General features: G+C 50.0%; 1 protein-coding gene across 1 annotated transcript in view; it reads left to right on the forward strand.

Moving 5' to 3' along the window:
* Window positions 1-562: 562 nt before the first annotated feature.
* The window catches only part of HABP2 (hyaluronan binding protein 2), a 34,772-nt gene continuing 8,293 nt past the window's right edge, over window positions 563-27,041 (forward strand). Inside the window, exons 1-8 of the mRNA XM_066240336.1 lie at window positions 563-726; window positions 9,936-9,972; window positions 20,077-20,187; window positions 21,844-21,951; window positions 23,157-23,273; window positions 24,403-24,522; window positions 25,023-25,194; window positions 26,310-26,407. Coding sequence (XP_066096433.1) covers window positions 658-726; window positions 9,936-9,972; window positions 20,077-20,187; window positions 21,844-21,951; window positions 23,157-23,273; window positions 24,403-24,522; window positions 25,023-25,194; window positions 26,310-26,407 — 832 coding nt within the window. The 5' untranslated portion in view covers window positions 563-657. The remainder of the gene's footprint in view (window positions 727-9,935; window positions 9,973-20,076; window positions 20,188-21,843; window positions 21,952-23,156; window positions 23,274-24,402; window positions 24,523-25,022; window positions 25,195-26,309; window positions 26,408-27,041) is intronic.

Here is a 27,041-nt window from a genome sequence, read left to right on the forward strand (position 1 = left end):
GGGGAAAAGTAATTAAAAAGTAAAAACCTTATGTAATGAAATTTAAAAGAAAACTTTTGAAGCTAACAAGCAACCATGGGCAATGCTTCAAAGGGCCCGTAATCAATGTTTGTCAATAGCAGTTTTGCATCCTTTAATTTATCTTTCATGAATATAAAGCGTGATGTTATTAGGAGCTCATCTATGCCTTAATGCTGTTTGAGATTTGATGAATCAGAACCCTATTAACATTCTGTGCGGATCGGCATTGTCAGAGGCGGGCGGCAGCCCCTCACCTGATCCGGACCTTTCATCCTGCGGCTGGGATGCCAGCTAACTGTCGGCCCTTCTGCACAGCACGGTGGGCACACTGGGCACCCCCCCCCCCAGTACAACCAAGGTGAGGGGCTCTTTACCTCTGCCACTTTCTTTGGAGACTTTCTCCCAGAAAAGAAACAACTCCATGACTCAGCCCAGCCCCAAAGTTACCATTTGTTTAATCAAGATAGTTGGTTTGCAAAACATTAAACATTAAACAGTATTTGATGCCTAGTTAATAATTTGCATCCTCTTCATTTGTTCCTGAATCCTTGGAGATTGACATTTGTTACCCCCCGCCCCCAAAGGCACTAAAAGAAGTTGTTTTGAGAATAAAACAAGAGCCCTTACACTGCAAAGATGTTTGCCAGAATGTCTGGTCTCCCCGTTCTGCTGCTGATGCTTCTGGTGGGAGAGACAGCCTTCGGGGTAAGCGTTCTTTTCAAATGTCTGTAGCTGAGAGACTCTGAGGTTCTTAGGAAGACCGGATGACCTGGGCCAGGAGCGAGGAGAAACTTCAGTAGTGAAAGGCTGGTGTTGTCAGGTTGAATATATTCTGATTGTTGGAGGGAAGGCAGGCCGATGATGGTTGTGGCTGGGCAGCTGGTTCCGTAAAGCCACGCAGCTGGCTGGAGCCCTCTTGGAACAGTCTCCACGAACGCCTTCCAAAGAGAGGGGATGGGGGTGAGCAATTCTGCTAAGGCCGTGGGTCGTGACCTGGCACGGATCTCAGAGACCCCTCTGAGAAGCCAGTGAACACCGCCAACCCTCTCCCTGTGCATGCTGACACACACCCCGTTTGCCTGCCATTTGGGGCAGCTCCAGGGTAAGAATGCTTACTCTTTGGCCCTGGAGGAGAATCATCTTGGCTGCCAGCACGCCTGACAGCAGGTTTACTTAGGTGGATTAGAATTGGAGAGACGCTTTGTGGGCAGGATATTTCTTCGCCCTTACCCGGTGACTGTAGTGCACGTAGTGGGGAGCAGGGGAGGAGAGGGGCCTCAGAGGGTCTCGCCTAGGCTGCCCATGGCACGTGAGAGCAGATGAGTCGTGGAGATGCGTGCCGTTGTGGTCCAGGACTGTGAGCTGGGTCTCTGTGGGCGCACACTGGAGGTAGTGGGAGGCATATGAGTTGTGGAGCCGGGTCTGGGGTCTCAGCTTTGCCACGCTTCAGCTGCAGAATATTGGGCAAGCATCCCGGCTTCTCGGAGCCTCAATTTCCCCTACTGCAAACCGAGCAGTGCTCTCTCACAAACTCAAGAAGGGTCAGGAGTGACGAAGCCATGCGAAGCATGTGGTGTTCACTCAGCGTTCGCTCTATCCCCTTAAAATCTCCAGAACGGGCACATCTTGTCTACAAAAATCAGGAACAGAGAATGAGCGGAGGGTGAGAACTGACATAAAGCCATCACCTTTTTATCTCATGAAATACTTTTGCATCGTGTTCCCCATTTTAATTCATCGGGCTTTTCCTGCAGGAGACAGATTAAATTCCAGGTTTTCTGGTTAGCGTGCTTTAAAAACAGTTTCCCATTCGGCAAACTGTACTCAGAAACCTACCTTAGCCCCGTCTTAAGCTGTTGAGCGACTCACCTTTTCCAATGCCGACTTGCATGCGTGCATGCGTGTGTGCATGAGTGTGTGTGCGTGTGTGCATGAGTGTGTGTGTGTGTGTGCATGTGTGCGTGTGCGTGTGTGTGTGTGCATGAGTGTGTGTGTGTGTGCGTGTGTGTGCATGCGTGTGTGCATGTGTGTGTGTGTGTGTGTGTGTGTGTGTGTAGGGGGGTGGCTACAATGACAAATCATTGCTAAGCCCCCGACATTGAAACCACTTGCTTGCTTGTTGGATGTCTGGGGCTGATACCCAGCAGAAATATCCAGGTCTAGAGAAAAGCAGTGGAAATGACCAGAGAGGCCCATGGGTTCTCAGAGAAAGGACCAGTCAGAAAATCTTAGATCCTAAAGTTTGCAGACAAGGAGGCAAGTTGATGCAGTCTGTTTGAAATTCACAAAACAATAATGGTCCCCCAAAAATCTTTTCTTTCTCTCTCTTTTTTTTTTTTTTTTTTTTGCAAGCCCCAGTGAATTTTTAGGGTTAGGGATGAAATTATAAGTCAACAATGGATGAAAGAGAAAAATGAGAGAGAGCCTTCAGGCAACGAGCGTTCGTCAATCCAAGGAGAGACTCAGGGCTTTGGAATGCTTCGCACCCAGATGTGCGCCAGACAGGTGGTCGGGAGGCGGCTTGCGTTTCACAAGCCAGCGCACAGACGTCCAGGGAAAGTGGCCAAGTCACTCAGAGGCTTTGGAGAGTTCAGGGCGTCGTGGGGGGGGGGGGCGCAGAGCAGATGGGCTGCGTGGCCTCTCCAGTCCCGCGCTGCTAAAAATAACAACCAACAGCCATTTCAGGAGAAATTCCGTGTACCAGGCTCTGCTGCTGTCATGGGTCAGTTCATCCCTGGAAGGACCCAGAGCAGCCGGTACTGTTATTGCTCCCAATTTACAGATAAGGAACTGGGACACTTGGCCTCGGGTCATGCAGCTGGGCCCCGGCAGAGCTGAGTTCTTGACTATGGCTGGAGTCCATCTGTCTAGACAAGATCTCTTGCCCGGACCCCAGCTAAAGATGAGACTTTTTTATAGAAATGTTCACCTGAAATCTATGTATTCTTATTGTTCAATGTCACCCTGTTAAAGTTAACTTTCTAAATAAAATTTTAAAAAGGAAACACAAGATGAAACCTATATAATTTTATTAACCAATGTCACCCCAATAAATTCAATTTAAAAAAATGAGATTTTTTTTTTTTTGGTCCATAGAGCTTCAGGGTAATGGTCCTTCCTGTAGGGACAGGAGGCTCTTAGACCAGGGGACTGTTTGGTGGGTGGAGTGTCAGAGACTTCCTGTGCCCCTGAAAATGTACAGAAAAGCAGTTACAGGGTCTGAGAGGGGTACCCATTAGAAGGACTCCTGGATACCCTCCCATGAACTCAGATCGTGTAGCAAATCTTAGGATGACATCTCTGACTCATTTTTACCTTAGATTTTTATTCAGATGTGTACCATCTAAGGAGGTATAGGTCAAACATCATTGCAGTGGACAGAGGGATCCATTCATTGGGCCTTCCCGGTCTAGTCTAGATTTGGTGTTATCCTTACCTGTCAGGGTTGAACACTTGTCCTCAGCACAACCTTGCGTTGTTATCCTTGTTTTATGGATGAGAAACAAGCCCAGAGATGGTAAACTAACATCCCAGCCAGGAATGGAACCCAAGCCCATCTGACTCTTGGCTTACTACAAGAGGCCAGCTCAACTGTATGACAGTCATACACTGTTTCCGGGGGGGAGGGCATGGAGAATAGGGTCTCAGCCAGGCTCGGTCCATCCCTAGACAGGAGAAAAGACAATAGCCCATCCTGTCCCCATCAAGGGGTTATATCACTAAAATGTGTGTTTGCTCCCATTTCTGGGCTTTTTAAACCCTAGAGTTTAAATCTACGTACTCTAGAACTCAAGGATCGCCCTAGATATAGAGATGCAAAAACATCTGCATAGATCGGAGGTCACACTTGGCACCTTGGGGTCATTCTGCTCACAGCCTGAGTTTTATTTGGAAGGTAGAAGTTCAGTCTGAAGAGTATTTTGATTTCCCTTCAATTGCTTGGCGACGTGTGAAAATCAGAACATTCCACATAAAAACACAAAAATCTCTGGCCTGTCTTGAAAGCCAGACGTCCTAGTAACATGGCGGTCACAGTCTAGTGTGGCAGCGAGGACAGAAGCTGCTGCTCTTGTTAGTAGAAAGCTAAGCCTCGCACATCCCACAGCCCCCCCCATTCTCTACTGTCGACACCCTTTCTACTTGACTGATGCACAGTATCTGCCTGTTTCTACCTTGGAGAGAAACAGAGAGACAGAGGCGACAACAAAGACAGAGATCTCATCTGGCTGTTGCTCAGAAGCACTGTGGGGGTTGGAGCATGGGGGCCAGTTTGGGATGGTCAACTAGCTGGGTTCAGTCTCTGATTAATTCAAGCATCCAAATCTTCATGGCCCCCAGGACAAACAAGGTCTTGGACGGGAAGATAGAGCTGCCTTTCTTAAAGCCCCGACACTCTAGAGCAGGGGGAGTCAACCTGTTTATACCTACCGCCCACTTTTGTATCTCTGTTAGTAGTAAAATTTTCTAACCGCCCACCAGTTCCACAGTAATGGTGATTTATAAAGTAGGGAAGTAACTTTACTTTATCAAATTTATAAAGCAGAGTTACAGCAAGTTAAAGCATATAATAGAATTACTTACCAAGTACTTTATGTCAGATTTTCGCTAAATTTGGCAGAATAAATCTTTATAAAACAACTTACATAGTTAAATCTATCTTTTTATTTATACTTTGGTTGCTCCGCTACTGCCCACCATGAAAGCTGGAATGCCCACTAGTGGGCGGTAGGGACCAGGTTGACTACCACTGCTCTAGAATGTCAGTCTCTTTTTTTTTTTTTTTTTTTTTTTTTTGCATTTTTCTGAAGCTGGAAACAGGGAGAGACAGTGAGACAGACTCCCGCATGCGCCTGACCGGGATCCACCTGGCACGCCCACCAGGGGGCGATGCTCTGCCCATCCTGGGTGTCGCCATGTTGCGACCAGAGCCACTCTAGCGCCTGGGCCATCTTTGCTCCAATGGAGCCTTGGCTGCGGGAAGGGAAGAGAGAGACAGAGAGGAAGGCGCGGCGGAGGGGTGGAGAAGCAAATGGGCACTTCTCCTATGTGCCCTGGCCGGGAATCGAACCCGGGTCCTCCGCACGCTAGGCCGACGCTCTACCGCTGAACCAACCGGCCAGGGCCAGAATGTCAGTCTCTTGTAGGCTTAGAAGACATCCTTTCCTCTCGCTGTAACCCACTTAGTTTTATGGAAAAAAGAGGGACTGAATTTCACGGCACCTTCTTATAGTTTTGTTATTTTTTTTAAGCTGATCCTAAGCACAAGCCCACCTCCTGAGCTTCCATATTGCACACTGCTATTTAGGGAAATCGAGGGGCAGAAAACCACATGTGTATCTAGGCACAGATAGTTACATTTTAAATTCATCAGGGTTCCCTAAATGCAAATAGCCATCCTGCTGTCCCAGGGAAACAGCACGGTGGAGTAGTCGGCAGCCAGGATTTTAAATAAAACATGCTTATTCCTTCATAATTAATATAACAAGCTTTCCTGGCTTAAGACTTGGCAAAGATCCCAGGTTAGAAAAATACATATACGTGTTGGTGTTCGTGTGCCTGACGGTGACGGTGACCTGACAAACAGGTGACAGGAGGAGTCTGTGCTGAGCGAGCTCTTCACAGTGGCTCCGCCATTGGCAAAAATAGTAAATACAAACATTTTTAAAAATCAGAATCACTGACAACAGTGGCTAATTGTCAGATCCTAATCAAATAGCAAGTAGTTATCAGATATTGCATGCTGTATGCTTATGATGTCATTAAAACTCCTCATCAGTCCTGTGAGGTCAGGACCCCTGCCATCCTTATTTTATGGGATGAATCCAAGCTCTAGAGAAGATTATTTTGCTTTTGTTTCATTCTAAGCCAAGCTTCTGGGCCCCAAGGACAGGACTAGCCCATCTCTCCGTTCTATTGTTTCCCAGTTTTCTGAGAACGTTTTCTATCACCTCATTCTTGGAAATCTTCAACTCAGACTTTTAGCCTCTGCCTTTTTGTTTTCCAGAAGATTTAGAATCCTGACAGGCAGAGGAAGAGCCTGAGTTGAAATAATCAGTAGATTAAAGATAGGACAGCACCACAGATTAGACCTCAACGTCCTTCCCATCAAAGGAGATCACATTGTGACAAAGTAAGACTCAGAGACAGGGAGTCCTTCTCTCTCTGTCTCTCCCCACCTTTCCCACGGGCCACCCTTGGCCTACGAGACACCAGACCTTGACTCAGGCTCTTTAGTGACCAAAGGGAGGTTTACACTGCAGAATGCTTGCTCCGAGCTGGTGAAGGCGTGGGTCCTGAGCCATGGATCCACCGAGAGAGCCTAAGTGTGGAATCGATGGACCAGCACTTGGATCTAGCTGGGTTCCCTCTGAATCTACTGCAAAGCATTGACCTTTCTGTGTACGAGAAGCAGCTGCTTGTAGCTCTTTTTTTTTTTTTTTTTTTTTTTTTGTATTTTTCTGAAGCTGGAAACGGGGAGGCACTCAGACAGACTCCCGTATGCGCCTGACCGGGATCCACCCGGCATGCCCACCAGGGGGCGATGCTCTGCCCATCTGGGGCGTTGCTCTGTTGCAACCAGAGCCATTCTAGCACCTGAGGCAGAGGCCATAGAGCCATCCTCAGCGCCCAGACCAACTTTGCTCCAATGGAACCTTGGCTGCGGGAGGGGAAGAGAGAGACAGAGAGGAAGGAGAGGGGGAGGGGTGGAGAAGCAGATGGGCGCTTCTCCTGTGTGCCCTGGCCAGGAATCGAACCCGGGACTTTCACATGCCAGGCGATGCTCTACCACTGAGCCAATTGGCCAGGGCCTGCTTGTAGCTCTTTAAGAGGAGCTGGAGCGGTCCTGCCCACATGCTGTTTCAGCCCTGTTGAGACGAGGAACGAGTATGGTGGGAGAAGTGGGCAGTGGCTCGCCTGCCTCTTGGTCTGGATGGAGATGTTGGCTGAGGTGTGGACTGGCCGAGACTCCCCACTTTCACTGGCACCTAGTGGCCTTCTCTGTGTCCTCCCAGGCCTGGGCTCACCTGGGCAGGTCTTTCTCACAGCTTTCCAGAATCAGGGGCCCGATCTCTGAACCTAGCTCAATGCCCCGCCTCCCTTAGGGTTAGGGAGCTCTTCTGTTTCCTTCCCCTGCATCCGTCCCTGACAACGCACACGCACACCACGCCTCCCTCATCGCCCCGGCGGCGGTGGAGATTAAGAGGGAGGGCTCAGCTGTAAAACTGGCTCCATTTAATCCTAGCTCCGGCATTGCCGAGCTGAGGTACTTTTCTCAACTTGATCTCTGAAAATCTGTTTTCTGACCTCTGAAGTGGACATAACCATCGTACCTCAGTTCTCAAGTATTGTGTGCCAACAAACGAGACAGAATGCATGTAAAACATTTAGCATCGTCCTTGGCACACTGTCAGCCCTTAATGTATGTGAACTGAGATCATAGCTGTCTCCTCCTCCTCCTCCTGCTTCCTTTGCTTTGATCTTCTTCTGATGTACAAGTCCCAGGAGTAGGACGTCTATCATTTATTGCCTTGTCTCTGTGTGGGAAAATTGAACAGACTAATGGAGTGAAAAAAGGCAAATACTGCTTCTATCTACACTTTCCACTCACCCTGACTGTCCCCCATGTCAGTTTCTGGATCCAGATGTGGGGCACAAATAACTGGCTATTGACCTGGCCTTTCCCATATGGTCCCTGAAATCACCAGCCTGGTGTTGGGACAGCCAGTTTCCACGTTTCCCCACAGCCCCTCTCTGCGGTGGACCCGGTGATTCACAAAACGAGTGGACCTGCCTGCTGGGCGGCAGCTGCTTCACACTCCCTGAGAGCCTACGGGATCTGAACCCTCCCCCCCCCCCACACACACACCCCAAATAGTCCAGGAAAGTCAGGCTGGGCTTTTTGTGTGGTTTCCCTCTCAGCTCTAGATTTTAGTTCCAGCTCCTGGGAAGGACACGTCTGCCACCTGCTGGCCATGGGCAGCACAGCACCTGGCTGTCCCTCAGGTGCTGAGATGTGGAGCTCAGTCTGGTCCAGGGACAAGTTTTAGGGGGTCATTTCCATACTGTGCCCTGTAGAAGAATGCTCCCTGAAGTCCTCTTTCTTGTCCTGCCCACATCTCAGAGCTGAAAAGAGAAGAATTCAAGGGGATACCTCTATCTCCTCGGGGCGGACAGGGAGCAAGGGGCCGGCCCCGCCCTCTGGATAAGCTCGGTGCAAGGAAGATGAGTCAGGGCAGAGGACCACGACCGAGGCAGGGCTGACTGATGATGAAGAGGGTGAGATGAAGGAAGGGCCGCATACATTTGTCCTTGAGGTCCTCCCGTGCCCTGCCACTCAAGCCCAGAGGTGTCAACCTCAGACGTTCCCCCCATTAGAGCATCCCAGGCCAGGACCTCCCTTGAGATCTGTCCCTGCACCTCCTCTGCCAAGCCTCCCTGCGCTCACTGCTATGCCCTGCCGAGCCAAGCACCCAGCCTCGTCTTCTCACCTGCAGCAGCTTGGCTGGGAGACTGCGGGGCGCTGAAACGGGCACAGCAGGGGCCACAAAGGACCTCTCTTCCTTTTCGTGTCTTCCTTTCCCCTCCCCACGCTTTTAATTTGGAAAATTTTCAAACCTACAGAAAAGTGGAAAGACGAACACAATGAATATCCTTCCCCCAATAAATGCAAAATGAACATTTTGCCATATTGTTTTCCATCTTGCTTTCTCACATGTGTGTATATGTTTGTTTGTTTATCTGTTTGGTTCGTTGGTTTGCTGAGTCATTTGCAGATAAATTGCAGACAACACCGTCAGTACTTCCGCACCCATCTTCCTAAGAATAGGAACATTTTCCTACAGAACTGCGATACCATTATCACCCTCAAGAACTGCAACATTGAGACAATAATGCTATCTCAGATAAGCCTATATTCAATTTTTCAATTGTTCCAATAATGTCCTTTATAGATTTTTTTTTAATCAGGCTGCAATCAAGAATCATATGTTGCTTTTAGCTGTTGTGTCTCTTTCATCTCATTTAGAAAAGAGCTGTCTTCCCATTTTTTTTGTCTTATATGAGATTGGCCTCTTTGCAAGGTCCCAGCTAGCTGTTTTGTAGAAAGCCCACAACTAGGAACAATCATGTTCCTCGTGAGTCGTTTCGGGATTTTGACATTTTTGTCAAGAATGCTACATGTCGGTGTTGCGCCCTGGGTACGTCATGTCAGGATGCAATATTTATTTTTACCTTTCTTTCTCATTTATCATCTGATTTGTTCCCAAAATGGGTAAGGAAGCCAACAACAACAACAACAAAAAAAAAAAACCCAAAAAAACAACTTCTGCTGAGCACTCAGGAAGCCAACAGCAAGCTGCTAGATAGTGGGTACCAGGAAGGTGCAGCCCAGGGACCTCAGCCTTCTGGCCACCAGGACCCAAAGAGAAACATGGCAGGTGATAGACCTCTTGTTTTCTAAATCAGAAGTCAGCAAACATTGCCTGCAAAGTGCCAGATAGGAACAATTTGGCACCATCCTGCCCCTCTCACAACTCCCCCGCCATTGCGGCACAAAAGCATAACCATAAACAATATGTAAGCAAGTGGGGGTGGCCATGTTCCAATAAAACTTTATTTATAAAACCACAAATGCTGGGTTTGGCCCAAGGGCCTTCATTGACTGACCCTTGAAGAAAATATTCCAGCTCCTAAATGAGTAAAGCGTTCTTTTTTCTGGTAAGTACTGCATTCTAAGAGGAATTGTTGATATCGTTATTTATTCAGCAATCAGTTTTGAGGAGTGCCACGTACCAAGCATGGGTATGGGTCAATACGTCAAGGATAAGACAGACAGGATCCTGGCCTTTCTGGGGGACTTGTGAGTGGGCTCGGTGGACTCAACCTTCTCTGCTCTGTGTTGTTTTGTTTTTCAGTTCTCCCTGATGTCCTTACTCCCCGACCTGGACCCAGGTGAGTTTGCAGATCGTCTATCCTGGGGTCCCCACCAACCACAGGCTTGTTCTGGGATGGAGGAAAGAGGGCCCACACATGTGAGTGTTGATGTGACCTCAGAATTCAGATGGTTCGGAATTGTCACAGATCTCTTTGAGAATTTTCCACACGCACACACAATGCTTACACAACTGCCCGTTGCCCATGGACACCTCTGCTGCCCAGGCTCAGGACTCCAACGTAAAAATTGCTGATGCAGTTAAACTCCTTCAATTGACAGAGGACGAAACTGAGGCCCAGAGGAGGGAAGCAACGTGCCTCAGGTCCCCTGGCCCAGTAGTGACTGAGAAGTGATGACAGGTACAAGAAAAAGTGAGGAAGACATTGAGCAATGACCGGATCCAGGGGGGCCAGCCCTGTGCTGGCCGCACTCACTTCACTCCCTCAGGGGGTAGGCAGGACTCCACACTGAGCAGATGGCATCAGTGCTGTGCACGGAGTCCCCGTGCTGAGCCACCGCTGCCAATGGCTCCCACCAGTATCCCTTCGTGGTCTGTTTCCTCAAGACTCAATGCATCCGTTCCACTCCCTCTCATGCAAGCTCTCTCATAGGCTCACCTTCCCCTTCTCACTGGCCCCTTTCACCTCCCCTCACCTCCCCCTCTCACCCTCACCCTCTCATCCTCCCTCTCACCTCCCTCTCACCTCTCCCTCTCACCTCCCTCTCACCTCCCCCTCTCACCTCCTTCTCACCTCCCCTCACCTCCCCCTCTCATCCTCATCCTCTCACTTCCCCCTCTCACCTCCCTCTCACCTCCCCCTCTCACCTCACCCTCACCTCCCCCTCTCACCTCCCTCTCACCTACCTCTCACCTCCCCTTCTCACTTCCCCCTCACTTCCCCCTCTCACCTCCTCATCACCTCCACCTCTCATCTCCCTCTCACCTACCTCTCACCTCCCTCTCTCACCTCCCTTTCACCTCCCCCTCACCTCCCCTTCTCACTTCCCCCTCACCTCCCCCTCTCACATCCCTCTCACCTCCCCCTCACCTCCCCCTCTCACCTCCCCCTCACCTCCCCCTCTCACCTCCCCATCACCTCCCCCTCTCATCTCCCCCTCTCACCTCCCTCTTACCTCCCCCTCACCTCCCCCTCTAACCTCCCTCTCACCTCCCTCTCACCTCACCCTCACCTCCCCCTCTCACCTCACCCTCTCACCCTCTCACCCTCTCACCTCACCCTCACCTCACCCTCACCTCACCCTCTCACCTCACCCTCACCTCACACTCTCACCTCACACTCTCACCTCACCCTCTCACCTCACCCTCACCTCACCCTCTCACCTCACCCTCTCACCTCACCCTCACCTCACCCTCTCACCTCACCCTCTCACCTCACCCTCACCTCCCCCTCTCACCTCACCCTCACCTCCCCCTCTCCTCACCCTCTCACCTCCCCCTCTCACCTCTCCCTCTCACCTGCCCTCACTTCTCCCTCTCACCTCCCCCTCTCACCTCTCCCTCTCACCTCCCCCTCTCACCTCTCCCTCTCACCTCCCCCTCACCTCTCCCTCTCACCTCCCCCTCTCACCTCTCCCTCTCACCTCCCCCTCTCACCTCCCTCTCACCTCTCCCTCTCACCTCACCCTCACCTCCCCCTCTCCTCACCCTCTCACCTCCCCCTCTCACCTCTCCCTCTCACCTGCCCTCACTTCTCCCTCTCACCTCCCCTCTCACCTCTCCCTCTCACCTCCCCCTCACCTCTCCCTCTCACCTCCCCCTCTCACCTCTCCCTCTCACCTCCCCCTCACCTCTCCCTCTCACCTCCCCCTCTCACCTCCCCTCTCACCTCCCTCTCCTCCTCTCACCTCCCCCTCTCACCTCTCCCTCTCACGTCCCCCTCTCATCCTCCCCCCCTCACCTCTCCCTCTCACCTCCTCCTCACCTCTCCCTCTCACCTCCCCCTCTCACCTCTCCCTCTCACCTCCCCCTCACCTCTCCCTCTCACCTCCCCTCACCTCTCCCTCTCACCTCCCCTCTCACCTTCCCACTCTCACCCTCTCACCTCCCCCCTCTCCCATCTGCCATGCCTGGTGTCCACAGCCATGCCCAGGCTGAGCATGCCACATCCTCCACTCTTGGTCTCTGACTGTAGGTCTGAACCAACCTCCCTGTCCTGCTCTGAGACCCGAGGAAGGACAGTCCACTCACTACACCATCGGGGCAGAGGCCAGGGGCCCCTACTGGTAGCAGCCTGGGCTGGCCACCCATAAAAGACGAGAGCCAAGCAGACAGCACGTGGAGACTGCAGTCATGTCTGAACTTTGTACTTCTTTGGAGCAAAGATGGTGATTGCTGGGCCAAGTTTAACTTGACAGTCAATGTTCTCCCACAGCAAAGCCTGAGACAGGCAGGCGGACTTGTGCCGGCTCGAGGCGATCAGTTCCTGGCCTTTGTCCCGCCCCACGTGCTCAGGAAATGTCTGTGGAATTGGACAGAAATATGTGTGAGCATGGTGTGCGGGTTTTTGAGAGGCTGTGTCTTCCTTCAAAGCAAAGGAGAATGTTCAATCCAACAGTATATCGTTCAGTTCCTTGAAGAATCCTATTTTGAAGGGATTCCCTGGCTGGCCACACGGCATCCACAGGGGGACTCCAGGGAGGGTTCGAAGCCAAGAGCTGCCTCCTCCCCAGCCTTCAGCACTAACTGCTCAGTCTCCATGGAAGAGGCCGCTTTGGTCTGGGTGGCAGAGACAGACCACATAGCTGTAGGGTCACCCAGTGGAAGAAACAGAAACATGAAGGGACCCCACTTTCTCCAAGTATTGGAAAAGCAGTCGCACCCAGCCCATGAGGTGGACTTTGTAGGAATTAAGAGGGGTCTTTACCTCATGACAGTTCCTACCATCTGCCAGAAAGTTGTAAAACACACCAACAAGGACCACAAGTTGATGATGACCTGGAATGGTGCAGTGAACCACATGAACAGCTAACTGTACACCCGGCCCTCCCAAGCAGAAATCATAGGAAACGGGGCGGGTGTGTTCTGTGTCTCCACAAAGCTTTAATCAGGTAGATTGGGGACAGTAGTGATCTGCAAGCAGGAAGAACTTCTGAATCGTCAGAGTTGTCCCAAAAGCTGAACGGGCTGTTTGGCTCTTGAGATGTAGTGAGCTCCTCATCACTGGTGGTATTTAAGCACAGGGTTCAAAAAAACAACAATAACTTAGTAGGGGGCGGAGAGTGTTGAATTTAACATCCTGACATTCTGGGCTCTTGTAAGAACTCTGCCAATAGCTTCTATAGTTTGGTGAGTAGAGGAAGGGACCACTGAGCGCGACGCCCCCTGGGCTTTTAAGTTGATCTTGAGATGTTCTGTCAGCATCTGGCAGGGGGGCGAGGTGAGATGTAGGGGCTGGGTCTTTCTGCAAAGAGCAGGTTAGGTTTTAAAAACACCCCTGTTGGTGTCTGATTGAATTTCACATGGGGGTTGCGCTTTGATGAAATTTGTCAGATCCCAGCAGGCTTCCGACAACCACGTGGCCAAGGAGACAACCGTCACCGTGTCCACAGGCAAGCTGTTTCCTTAGTCGGGCTGGCTGGAGACAGCACACAGTAAGGGTCTTGCTGGAGCAGAAGGTGCCCAAGCCACAGTCTCCAACGGGTGGCAGAGGAGGTGGCCATCAAACAGCACAGACTCTGCCCATCTCTCCAAAGCAGGTGATGCGACAGCCAGCAGGCCTGCGGAAATGCCTCTTCAAAGCCGGCTTGGCTCTGCCCAGCGACACAGGATGAGCCCATCCATCAGCTGTCCTGCCACCTGCCAGGCAGCGTCTCCTCTGGGCACACCCTGTCAGCCAGATTGCAAGCATCCAATGCAGACCGACAGGGCTGGGGGCTCGCGGGAGGCCCTCGGAGGAGCCGTCTGAGCCACAGTGATAGATGACGCCAACAGGGACAGCATTCCGGGGATTTTTATTCCGTTCCACACATCTGGCAAGTGCTTTAACCAGGGAAGCTGCAAAGCCTCCGTCACAGGAACTCTGGAGTTTTTCTGAGAGACCCGGGGTCTGGACCACGGTAATCCTGGCCAGGGGACCAGGAGCTGGGGCTACAGAAGATTTTCCAGTGCGTGTTACTTCCTGGAAGCTAAAACCCATGGAGTTTCATGAAACCTAAACCCACCGGAGGCTCTGGGGCTTAAATAGCAGCACGCTGGCCGTGGAGTTAGGTAGACTTGGTTTCAGATGCCTTCTCCTTCTGCCTTAGCTTTTCCTTGTCTGTAAAACAGGAATAACAATACCTCTGCCGTCGGGTTACCTTAAGGTTAAACAAGATTGCATGCAACACATTTATTGAGTGCAGTGTCCGATCCATAGAAAATACTCAATACAGAATAACCTCTTATTAGGATTATTCGGGTTAACTTGGATGCTCTCACTATTCTTTCTGATAAAGTCCAGAAACACTCTGACAAACAGACAAATCCACGGGGATTTCTTTTTCTACCTAATATAATATGTTTCTGACAGCTGCCCTGTTCTTTCCTCCAAACTCTCCCCATACCTATAGCCTCGAGAGAAATCTCAAGTCAATCTGCATTTGCACCTGGAGTGTTTTTGCTACAATCTACCAATGGAAGCTAAACTTCATGTTAGGCTGGAATAACCAAGGAAAGTGCTTGCAGGAGATTCTAGACCCCTGCAGAGCTCAGCAGGCACTTTTCTCACCAAACACCTCACTCAAGTCTCACAGAGTTAGTTTCTCTCCTAAATCCCCTGCTGACTCTGCTGCAAGCAGGCACCACCTTTGCTGGCAGAGCTATGTGCCCACTGTGTGAGGGCCAATCGGAGGGAAGGGTTTAGGCATCGAGGAAAACAATAGATCTTTTTAAACACACACACATTAACCACGTAGAGCAGTGATCCCCAACCTTTTTTGGGCCACAGACCAGTTTAATGTCAGAAAATATTTTCACGGACCGACCTTAGGGTGGGATGGATAAATGTATCACGTGACCGAGACAAGCGTCAAGAGTGAGTCTTAGACGGATGTAACAGAGGGAATCTGGTCATTTTTTAAAAATAAAACATCGGGCCCTGACCAGTTGGCTCAGTGGTAGAGCGTCGGCCTGGCGTGTGGAAGTCCCGGGTTCGATTCCCGGCCAGGGCACACAGGAGAAGCGCCCATCTGCTTTTCCACCCCTCCCCCTCTCTTTCCTCTCTGTCTCTCTCTTCCCCTCCCGCAGCTGAGGCTCCATTGGAGCAAAAGATGGCCTGGGTGCTGGGGATGGCTCCTTGGCCTCTGCCCCAGGCGCTAGAGTGGCTCTGGTCGCGACGGAGCTATGCCCCGGATGGGCAGAGCATCACCCCCTGGTGGGCGTGCCGGGTGGATCCCGGTCAGGTGCATGTGGGAGTCTGTCTGACTGCCTCCTCATTTCCAGCTTCAGAAAAATACAAAAAAATAAACATAAAAAAATAAATAAATAAAAATAAAACATCGTTCAGACTTAAAAATAAATAAAACAAAAATAATGTAAGTTATTTATTCTTTCTCTGGAGACCAGTACCAAATGGCCCATGGACCGGTACCAGTCCACGGCCCGGGGGTTGGGGACCACTGGCATAGAGGGCTCTGTGACGGGCTCCATGGAGTAGAAAGAGAAATAGGCCTGACCCTGCTCTGAGGAAGCCACGTGTCTAGTTGGAGGAAACAAATCAGACAGAACAAGTTCAATACTCACCACAGGAAAGAAGCCCCACCTGAGATCTGGCCATGAACCCTAAACCTCTGCAGCCCCTCGGGCCACTGAGCAATGTTCCAGTAGCTGACATTCTAGTCCCATTAGCACGCCAATATCAATCAAGCCCTGTGTGTCCATTTGCTATTAGTGCCTGATATACTACTGAAAACTTAGTGGTTTTATCCGTTAACCATGTATTTAGGTATTAATTCTTTAGGTTGGCAATTTAGACCGGGTTTAACTGTGTGGTTCTTCTGGTCGGGACCAGGCTGAGCTGGTGGATCCACTGGGCTTTCTCATATGTCTGAGGCCTTGGCTGGGACCATAGAACATACTGCTGCCCTTATAGTCTCTTATCCTCCTGCAGAATAGGCCACACTTGTTCACCTGGCAGTCACAGGGGTCCAAGAGGGAGAGAAAGAGGGAGAGGGAGTACACAAGGCTTCTTGAGGCCCATGTAACCTCACCACATGCTATTGGCCAAAGCAAGTCTCAAGAGCAGCCCAGACCCAACAACTGAGGAAACCAACTCTATCTTTTGGTGGGAGGAGCTGCATAGTCACATGGCAACAGGCGCAGATACAAGGAGGGATGGGAACGAGAGCCATTTTTCCCATCAGACTGGCTCAGAGACCACACTGGAGGGCCAATGTGGAACTGAGGGGACTATACCTAAACTCGGCCACATCTTTCCCTGCCTCCTCACTACTTTTCATCTCTTTCCTTGGCTGGCTTTCTCCCCACTCATCCCGGACCAGAGGTCCTCCTTCAATGGAGGCCACGCCCCACTCATATTTGTATTCCTCTCCCCTGTTCCCAGTGTCTCCCTGCACCTGGCATAACACTTGGCCCATTATAGGTGTACAGTGCACTTTATTAAAAATCTAGACAATGGGATTAAGTGCCAGCAGTATGAAAGAGACAGGAGAAGTGTTAAGTTCAGAGATAAAGAACCCTCCCTGGCGATATTCCCATCAAGCCTTTTGAACACATGTTGCAGCCCACCCCCAATGGAAGGGGTCTTAGAGTCCTTCTGTATACGGCCCTCCAGCAGGATGGCTCCTGATGGTCTGGGACCCAGGACTCCGCTGCTTCAATCCACCTTTATTTACCAAGGGCTCTGGGCCCTGGAGAACAAACAGCAAGAGTATGGCTCACAGCCTGTGTGTTTGATTCCCTCCTTAGCTTTCCTAAGAGCTGATCAAACCTTGTTCACAGGGCTGAGTTCAAGTCAAAATCCTCCCCCCAGACACCTCATCCATCCCCCACCACCTGGAAAAGTTGCTCCCTGCCACCTCCGTACACTCTGAGCTCCAAGTATCTGCAAAGGGGTTGGTTCTTTGTGGCCCAGCCAAGATCAGCCAGTCTCGTCCTCCACCTGGAGAAATTCCAGGAGCAACCTGGAGGCACTTATCTCTAAACATCAGTTAGAAAAATAAAAATACATTCTCCAAAGAGGGGGGGGGGGATAAAAGAAATCAAGAAATGATGCAATACCTCATTACCAAACCCCATTGTCTCTCCGGAACATCAGTTTGAAATCTTTTATGTCAAACTCAGGAAAAACACTCCTCCCGCCACTTCCTCCCTTTCCCTGTTTTATCAAACTAGATGGAAAGAAACTATTTGCTCCGGGAAGACAATGGCCTTATCTTTGACCTAGATCCTCTTCCCTGGAAAGGTGACCTCCCCTGGGAGCATTTTCATAGTGGGGAAAAGCAGCTCCGGAGAAATAATGAGCTAGCAAAGGGAGTCTTGACTTGACACGGTGATAAATGAGGTGAAACTCTGGCAAGGAACCGGAGTTGGCGGATTCAAAAAGGAAATAAAAAGATAGTTCCATTTTAATGGGAAATATGAAACAGCCATTGTGCAAAAGTCGTTTTTTTTTTTTTTCTTCTTTTCAAAAGCCAGAGAGATAAAGACTATAAGGGAAGGCCCAGAGACGAGTGAGATAATGCGGTTGATAATCGGGCTCGGGTACAGTGCTGTCCTGGAGTCACCAGCGAGCTCGCTGGGGGCAGCTTTTCAAGTCGCCCATCTGCATCTGTGCCTGCCTCATTATCATACGCGTCTCGGGACCCACTGCTTCCTCAGGGCTGCCGCCTGCCACGCTCCCACCAGCTGGAGACAGCCAAGTCAATGGTGTACCACGCACATTCTTTATCGAGACAATGGGACTAAGTACCAACAGAATAGAAAGCACGAAATAAACTTGGAAGTTCAGAGGTGAAGAAACCCTCCCAGGTGAGGCTCCCATAAAGCCCTTTGAACGCATGTGGTGCCCCCTCTCAATAAAAGGGGTCTCAGTGCCCTTCCCTGCACAGCCCTCCAGCTGGATGGCTTCTCTTCTGCAAGTTTCTGCAAATCCTGAACTTCTTTCCATGGACCATGGAGCGCCCAGCATCTCCCAAGGCTCCAGACAACACTGAACTTGAGCCCAGCGGCGCGCACACCTGCTCTTCCCCATAGACCAGCCTAGCGTGAGAGGCAAGACTGCTCCTCCCAATGGACCTGAAGTCACTCCATACACTGCCCTGTCTTTCCGTGGACCTTCCCAAGGTCATTATTGGGTGATTCCTAATTAGCAGGCTGGCTATTCTATGGGGATGGCTGATCCCTTTCCCAAGGGCAAGTGTAAATGTATTCGATGCCTATAAGAGGCCAGTTGAGGCTGCCGAGCTAGTGAAATTTAGGGGTTCTATGGGGATAACCTGTCTCCGTTTATATCCTGCTGTTTATTAGCTGTGTGACCTTGGGCAAGTCACTGAACCACTTTCAACCTCAGGTTTCTCAACTTAAAATAGTAGATAAATAAGACTATACTTTTAGGGATTGTTTCTATAGTTCGTTAAAATAGAGATAATAACACATTCAGATTAGTATGGGGATGAAATGGATGGCTCATGTAACATGCTTAGTATAGAATCTGGTACGTAGTAAAGGCTTAATAGACATCAGCTGTTGGGGTACTCTCTAGACACCCTTGGGAGAGTTTGATGCTGTGACCAAGAGGAGAATGGAGTTTCTTTGAGTTCATTAGGTTAAGGCAGTGGTTCTCAAAGTGTGCGCCAGGGCATTCTGGTGCACCCTAGAAGATTTCCAGGTGCGCCCTATGGTATTCCAGAGAAATATATGCCTGTTGGGAACCAAACAACCAACAGGGCTTTTGGAGTTTAGATTTTTGGGAAACAGAGGTGTGGGGAATTGGCTATAAGCCGACAGTTTGCACAACCCCCCACCTCACTTGCCTGATTAGGTTGCAAAAGGCTGTTAAGCTGTGGTGCTGGATTGTTTACACTACATGTTCCCCAGAAAGACTGGAGGCAAGTTTCTTCTATCCTTTGTTTGGTATAAAGTTAAGATGATATATATGATGGGGGTTTTCTGCACTCAACACAATGAAGAGTAAAAAGAGAAGAATTCTTCAATGTATTGACAAGGAAATGAGAGTTTGCCTTTCAAATATATGCCCAACCATTGAAGAAATTGTTAGGACACATCAGGCTTATGTTTCTTGTAAACACAAGAATGAAAATCTTAACACATTCACACCAGGACCTGCCTAATTTACTAAATCTTACTAAGAATGTATCTATAAAAAGATAACTTTTTTGTCTTTATTTTTTAACCCCTCTTTTATTACGAGTTCTAAAAAGCATAACTCAAAAAATGTAACATAAAAATGTTTTTTAATATCAGAATAAATTTAATTTTGTCATATTTATTTTGTTTAATTACCATAAAAGCATGCTTGGACTTTATATTTTTTCTTTACTATTTGACTTATTATAACATATTTCTCAGAAATTTGTATATAGTGTGCCTACAATTATTTGTAAGATTTTAAATGCTCCCCAACTTCAAAAACTTTGAGAACCACTGGGCTAGGGTGACTGATAAAGTCCCATTGAGAAATCTCATTCACAGAACCACCCAACAAGGCACTCAAGTGCCACCAGAGATGACCCTGGGCAAATCGGACACAGGACCTTGGAGACCTTCTAGGCTCCAATCATCTCGATGCTGTTTATGGATGAGAAAACAGGGACACCGAGAATACAATTGCCTTTCCAAGGTTAGAATTAGTGGGGAGCCAGAACGTGGCTTCTTCCCATTTCCGATCAAGTGCTGTTGACTCTGCCCACTGCCCATACGGCTTTGCTAAGTTATAACAGCCCTCCCCCTTCCAAATGAAAACTCACGATGCGTGACTTCTTTTTTTCACCCCAGCTGTGCTAGGAGCTGGAAAGACACAGGATTCCTCCTTCAAGACTTTGAAATCTTAGGGGAAAAGAAAAAGGTGTTCGGTGAAAAACAAATGGTGATCTCTTTGGGTCTAATAATTAGGGTTTCTTCGGTCCTGTTCTCACTCCTGCAGATTGGACTCCTGACTACTATGAGTACAGCGATGAGTCTTACACCCAGGAAGAGAGCACCAGTAGTCCCACTGACCGCCCCGAGAATCCTGACTGGTACTACGCAGAGGACGGTAGGTACCAGAGCTGTTTGGGGCCCTCCCAGCAGGAGGCGGCACACCTGGAGGGGGGTTTGAGTATTGCCACTGGCAAGGGCCTTTTCCTCCTCCTCCTCTCTGATGGGCATCATGACATAGGTATAGAAGAAATTATTTACAAATATACAGTGATGGAAAACGATTCGACTTTGGGTGATGGGTACGCAACATAATCAACATTTCAAATGCTATAGAAATATTCACCTAAAGCCTATGCACTCTTATCATTGTCACCCTGTTCAGTTTAATTTTCTGAATAAAAAATAAACACATATAAAAAAAGAAGAAATGATTTAAACTGGCTCCTTTTCCAGTTAGAATGATATATTTCCAGTGAGGACTGGGGAGGCTCTTAGAGACCATTTCTCTCGCCCTCAAAGGACAGATGAAGCAAATGAGGCCAGGAGAAGAGTTGCCTTAGCCACATTGGTCCAGCAAGCTAGTGCGCCATCATCTAAGTCCCCTGACACTGGGAGTCGGAGTCACATTCAAAATCATTCCCAGAGCTTTGATCGCCGGTCATTCCTAACGAGGAGGAAGGATCTACGTTAGCATTCAGCATCAGACTAGAGCAGTCACAAAATTTGGCATTGGGAACCTCCCTTCTCTTCTCCTTGGGCTGGGCTGTGTTTTTCTGTCTCTTTCCAACTCTTCTGAAGCTTTGCACAGTTGCTAAGATGTACACATGTGCGTGTGCATGTGTGTGTGTGTGTGTGTGTTTGCTCACACATATGCATTTCTACCACATTTGTCTCTGTTTGCGTGGCTTCCTAACTAAGCAACAGGACAGAAAGGAACAGGAGAAGCCTGCCTGAGCAAAGCCATGTGGCTACGCCAGCGGAAGAAATGGGAGGCACTTAGCAGCTGGAATAAAAGCTGTGCAACTGTGCGAAGTGGCCTGGAAGGCAGGGCTAAGATACGGGGCTTTGGGGGAACATCAGAAGGGACCATCAAAACAAGAGCCGGGCCCAGGGATCCTAGTTCCTGAACCAAAGAACAATGTGTGTGAACACAAGGATAAAGAATTCCCCGAGGGAAGAGCCATTCAGACAACCATGAAAAAGCCAAAGGCACAGATGAAATATGACAAAACCTAACTGAACAAGTAGTTGAAGAAAGATGAAGGCCACTGGGTCATTTCCTCCTTGCCGTCAGTTTTTTTCTGTCACCCTCTCGCCTTTGGTCTTCTCGCCTGATGTTCAGAAAGCTTGTGCTTCGTGAGGGTGGGTGTTCTTTCCCCAGGCCTGACCTCCACCCCGGGGCACTGGGAGTAGGGAGGTCTTCAGGCTTGTGAGGGGCATTCAGCATCAGAGACAGACCCCGTGGCCCTCCCAGCGAGACGGGGAGGAGAGAAACCACTGATGATGGAACAGGGAGTTTCTCGATGAGAAAGCCACACTTCCTTCTCGCCTGTCCTCTTTCCAGCCTGAATCCCTGTCCCCGGCCCTGTGACTGCACTTTCTCTTGCTCCTTAAGGGCAGTGCCAGTTTCCCCCTTACCCCAATCACTAGCTATGCAGTTACTTCCTCACGGGGAGGGGGGGGGGAGGCAGGAGACTGAAATTTGATGAGCAAGTGGGAGCTTGTCACCTGCTGTTCCTGACAAACATTGCCTTCTGCCCGTGACTCTCAGATCCATGCCTGCCCAACCCTTGTGAGCACGGCGGGGACTGCCGCGTCCGGCGGGACACATTCGCCTGCAGCTGCCTGGCCCCGTTCTCTGGAAGCAGGTGTCAGAATGGTGAGTGCCCCTTCTCTGGACTCAGCTTTGTCTGAGTTGAACAAGAGGCTGTTTCCTCCTCCAACTCTAGGGGGTAAAGAAAGGCTGAGTGATCCCATGGGAAGGATTATAAGCACACACATTATATCTCACATAACGGATTCCTCCGCATGGTCACAAGCAGCATCTTGATGAATCCTCACCTCTGCGTGATAAATAGGGCTAAGTAGTGTGCCCACTCTCCAGACGAGAACATTGAGGCTAACAGGAGCTAAGAGCTGGACTCGGACCAAGCTGTGTTCCATACTTAGAACTTTTGTTTTTGTTTTGAGCGTTTAGACTAATTGCAACAGAGAAATAGTGTTCACAAATGGGAGAGCAGGAAGATTGTCGGGGCTCAAAACCCCCAACTCAATTAGAGCACAGGAGCCCAGAGAGCACAGGGTACTTAGTCAAAGTCACAGTCACAGAGCTGGCTAGGAGAAAAGAATAAACTAGGTCCCTGGTGCCTAGCTCCTGGCTCCACACTCTTTCTTCCTGCTCTCCTCACTCATGGAGACTCTGATAAAAGATACGACTGCCTCCAGTGAGTTCTTGTGAGCATAACGCAAGCATGAAGAATAAAACGCCTGTGGACAGCTGGCACCCCTAGCGAGAACCTGGATTCTGTTCCATCTAACAACCAGCTGGCTGGGGTGAGGGGGGCTTGAGGGTCTGATATGTACAGGGTTTTATGTTTGACTTCTTTCTTCTGTGTCGTCTTTATTTATTCCTTCTATTTTCAATCCTACAAGTCTTTCCATAAATATTTCAGGATGGTTTGGGATAGCGATATGAACACAGTATCTGAGTTCATCCCTGAACTTCTCAGAAGAATGGGGGATAACGGTTAATGGACTGTAAAATCAGTTATGAAATGGAGAAACTCAAATTGCAGCTGTTTGTTAAGGGTGTAAAAATTATCAAGGTTTTTGATTAATGTAGAATAATAAAGACCATGAACACTGGAAGGAGCTGGGAAATAAGTATTCATGACCCAGGAGTAGAGAAAAGCCTTGTCTGGGGGGCGGGGTTGAGTTAAGCAGTCCTTTCAGGACAATGGACAAGGGTGCACACTCTATCAGCCATCTAGCCCCCAAACATTGTACTGCCCGGGCGTCCCTCTAAGCAAAATGTGCACCCAGTAACATCCTGTACTTTCAAACTCCTCTGTGGCTCTCGTGCAGTGGAAAACAAGTGTGAGAAAAACCCATGTGGCCAGGGCGAATGTCTCGTCATTCAGAGTCCTCCCTACTACCGCTGTGCCTGTAAACACCCTTACCAGGGTCCAGACTGCTCCACAGGTAAGTGCCAGCAGCCCCATCTATGCTGGACTTTCTCTGCTCTGGCTTGTGCCTGGGGTCTCTGCAGCCCATTCTGTGGCCATCCAGAAACATTTGATATTTTAATAACATCCCTGGTGGTCATTAGAACTAAGACTTTTTTTTTCTGAAGCTGGAAACGGGAAGGCAGCCAGACAGACTCCCGCATGCGCCCAACCGGGATCCACCCGGCATGCCCACCAGGGGGCGATGTTCTGCCCATCTGGGGCGTTGCTCTGTTGCAACCAGAACCATTCTAGCACCTGAGGCAGAGGCCATAGAGCCATCCCCAGCACCCGGGCCAACTTTGCTCCAATGAAGCCTTGGCTGCAGGAGGGGAAGAGAGAGACAGAGAGGAAGAGGGGGGAGGATGGAGAAGCAGATGGGCGCTTCTCCTGTGTGCCCTGGCCGGGAATTGAACCTGGGACTCCTGCACGCCAGGCCGACACTCTACCACAGAGCCAACCAGCCAGGGCCAGAACTAAGACTTTTTAAATTCATCATCTCTGGAGAGTTACTGAGAACTGACTGATCTGTGCCCCTTCTGATCCAAAGAGAACTATCTTAAAAATCACTTCTTCCAGGAAGTCAGCACTGGTTTATTCTTGGAATGCCCCTTGGTGGGGAAGAGATTGATATTGATTCAGTGCTGAGTCAGGTGTTGTCCTGGGAGGTTTATATTCTCTTTTAAATTCTCCCCCAAAAAAATATTGCAAGGAAGAATTTTATAGATGAAGAAACTAAAGTTAAGAGAGGTCGACTAACTTGCTCACAGTCACACCGCTATAAGGGGCAGAGCCAAGTTTCAACTCAGCCCAGACTGATCCCTAAATTCCTGCCCAGTGCATGCCTCTGGCTATTCCTTGCTGAGTGACCCATCCACTTACACACACTTTTGTACCTGGCCTTCATCACATCCGTGTATGTATATGGTCTTCAAGTTTATGTGTGCATTTACTCGAGTGTCAGCGGGTCTGTCTTTCCCCTTGGGTGACTCATCTTTTGTGAGAGGATGGACATCAGGAGAGTGCCACTGGTCTCTCCTCATCGTCTCAGATGTAGCTGCCACTCCTCCTGAAGGCCCTCCCAGCCCCACTCCCTGTGTTCACAGCGGTCCCGGCGTGCCGGCCCAACCCCTGCCTGAACGGCGGCACCTGCTCCCGGCATCGGCGGAGATCCAGGTTTACCTGTACCTGTCCCGACCAGTTCAAGGGGAAATTCTGTGAAGTAGGTATGGGTCTCTGCCACCACCTCAGCAGAATCTCGGGGCCCCCAGCGAGGCTTTGGGGACCTTTTCTGTCTGGATTTTGTTCCCAGAATGAGATTCAGGTCAAGATTGCCAACCTCTGCTATCGCCTCAGCCTTCTGACCTGAGGGCAGGGGGTGTGTCCAGCTCCACCGTCAAAGAAAGTGACAAACTGGGATATCCTGCAGGCAAATCCGATACACCTGGGCATCCCCTGGGCCCCAACTCACCTGCCACCAGGTCTTGTGTGAGCCAAAACTAGGCAACTCAGTTCCCAGCCACCCACAACCACTCTATTTCATGTTTCAAAGCTGGTTAAATGTGGGCCATTCAAGGCACCCTCTTCCTGGGACTTGGTAGTAAACTCTCAGGGCGGTCAACATTCAGGCCCCGTCCTCTCACCCCCTGATGCACCTGCCAAGCCCTTTCCGGGAGCAGCCTACCGGCTGCCGTCTGTTCTCACGGCCCTGCCTGCTCTCCCCGAGGTCCCGACGACTGCTACATTGGTGATGGCTACTCCTACCGAGGGAAAGTGAGTAAGACAGTCAACCAACACTCCTGCCTCCACTGGAACTCCCACCTCCTCCTGCAAGAGCATTACAACACATTCATGGAGGATGCCGATGCCCATGGGATCGGGGAGCACAGCTTCTGCAGGTAGAAACTCCCTTCTTCCCTACGCTCGCTCTTGGCTGCTTGTCACTACAAGGGTGGGTTTGTCTCCTTCCCCTGCTTCAAGGTTACCCAGGGCCAGCTTAGAAATTTGGGGACAGAACACTGAAACTCATCAGCTTTCTTTCTAGGAAGATTTTCATATTCAGGACCGGCTCAGTTATGCTGCTGTAACAAATAGCCCCCAAGCTCCAGTGGCTTGAAGACATTCAAATTGATTTTTCACTAATGTTACATGTGTCATGTGGATTGGTGGTGGGTGGGTGGGGATTCTGCTCCACAGAGTGACTCAAATACCCAAGAAGGCCAAGAAAGGAAGAGATTGGGGAAAATGGAGCTGAGTTTAGTTTTATTACTCCTGCAACCTAGAAATGACACAGAATCTCTACACACATAGTTCATTGACCCAAAATAGTCATAAGGTCCCATGTAACTTCAAGGGGGAAGTGTAGAGGAGAAAATGGGATGTCTGGTGAGCACTACAGTTTCTGCCCCAAGAATGTTCAGGTTTTCCCAAGTAAAAATAATGACAAGCCTCCAGACCATTCTGTTGGCTTCTTCTCACTGCTCATTGTATAACCCAGGCCAAGGCCATTCATGATCTGCATAGTGGGGGCAGGAGTTCTTTGTATGGATCTAAACAGGTTCCATTAAGCAAGAGGGCCCTTCTATTCTCACTCGCCTTCATAGGGCTGTCTTCAGGGTGACCTCATTGGCAGCCTTTCTCAAAGAATGCCCAAGCATGGAATTTGGAGGTTTGAGCCAAAGAGCTCTCCTCTGACCACATTCCTATGGCTATTTCATTTTCCTGACAAAGAGAAATCTTCAACAGGGACCTCATTTCTTTTCCTGCAATTTGATGTGTCCCATGGAATTGGCACAAGGCTGGTGACCTACTTCCTGGTCACTGGATTCCCCTCTGGCAGTTAAAGTTTTGCCAAAAAAACTCTAGCCACCCTTATATGCCAGAGTCAATAGATAGATGGTCTCAGGGGCCATACAAGAATACGTTGCTCTCCTACCCAAAGGTCCTGTAATGAGGGCCAGTGGGGTCACCAAGGCTTGGCCCTGGGTGATTTTGTTATTTTGTTTTGTTTTAGAAACCCAGATGGAGACAAAAAGCCCTGGTGTTTCATTAAAGTGAGCAATACAAAGGTGAAATGGGAGTACTGCAATGTCTCCGCCTGCTCAGCCCTAGGTAAGGCTGTGGCTGGCCAGCAGCCTGGGGGAGGGGAAGGGTGCTGGCCAGCAGCCTGGGGGGAGGGGGAAGGCGCTGGCCAGCAGCCTGGGGGGAGGGGGAAGGGTGCTGGCCAGCAGCCTGGGGGGAGGGGAAGGGTGCTGGCCAGCAGCCTGGGGGGAGGGGGAAGGCGCTGGCCAGCAGCCTGGGGGGAGGGGGAAGGGTGCTGGCCAGCAGCCTGGGGGGAGGGGAAGGGTGCTGGCCAGCAGCCTGGGGGGAGGGGAAGGGTGCTGCCAGCAGCCTGGGGGGAGGGGAAGGGTGCTGGCCAGCAGCCTGGGGGGAGGGGGAAGGGTGCTGGCCAGAAGCCTGGGGGGAGGGGGAAGGGTGCTGGCCAGAAGCCTGGGGGGAGGGGGAAGGGTGCTGGCCAGAAGCCTGGGTAGTGACAGATGTTCCTGCACACACACCCCCGTCCTCACACCACATCTGCTTTACCAATCCCCATCCCAGTGGCTACCCAACTGCCTGATTCTCTGCTCCCCTCTTGGGATGCTGAGTTAGGCCTGGACACCTTTGTAAATTCGGACCAGTGGTCCAACAGTAAATTCAGGTTTCCTGACTCCAAGTCAGTGTACTCAAGTCAGCAAATATTTATCAC

This window comes from Saccopteryx bilineata, chromosome 7, assembly GCF_036850765.1.
Source record: "Saccopteryx bilineata isolate mSacBil1 chromosome 7, mSacBil1_pri_phased_curated, whole genome shotgun sequence".
NCBI lineage: Eukaryota > Metazoa > Chordata > Mammalia > Chiroptera > Emballonuridae > Saccopteryx > Saccopteryx bilineata.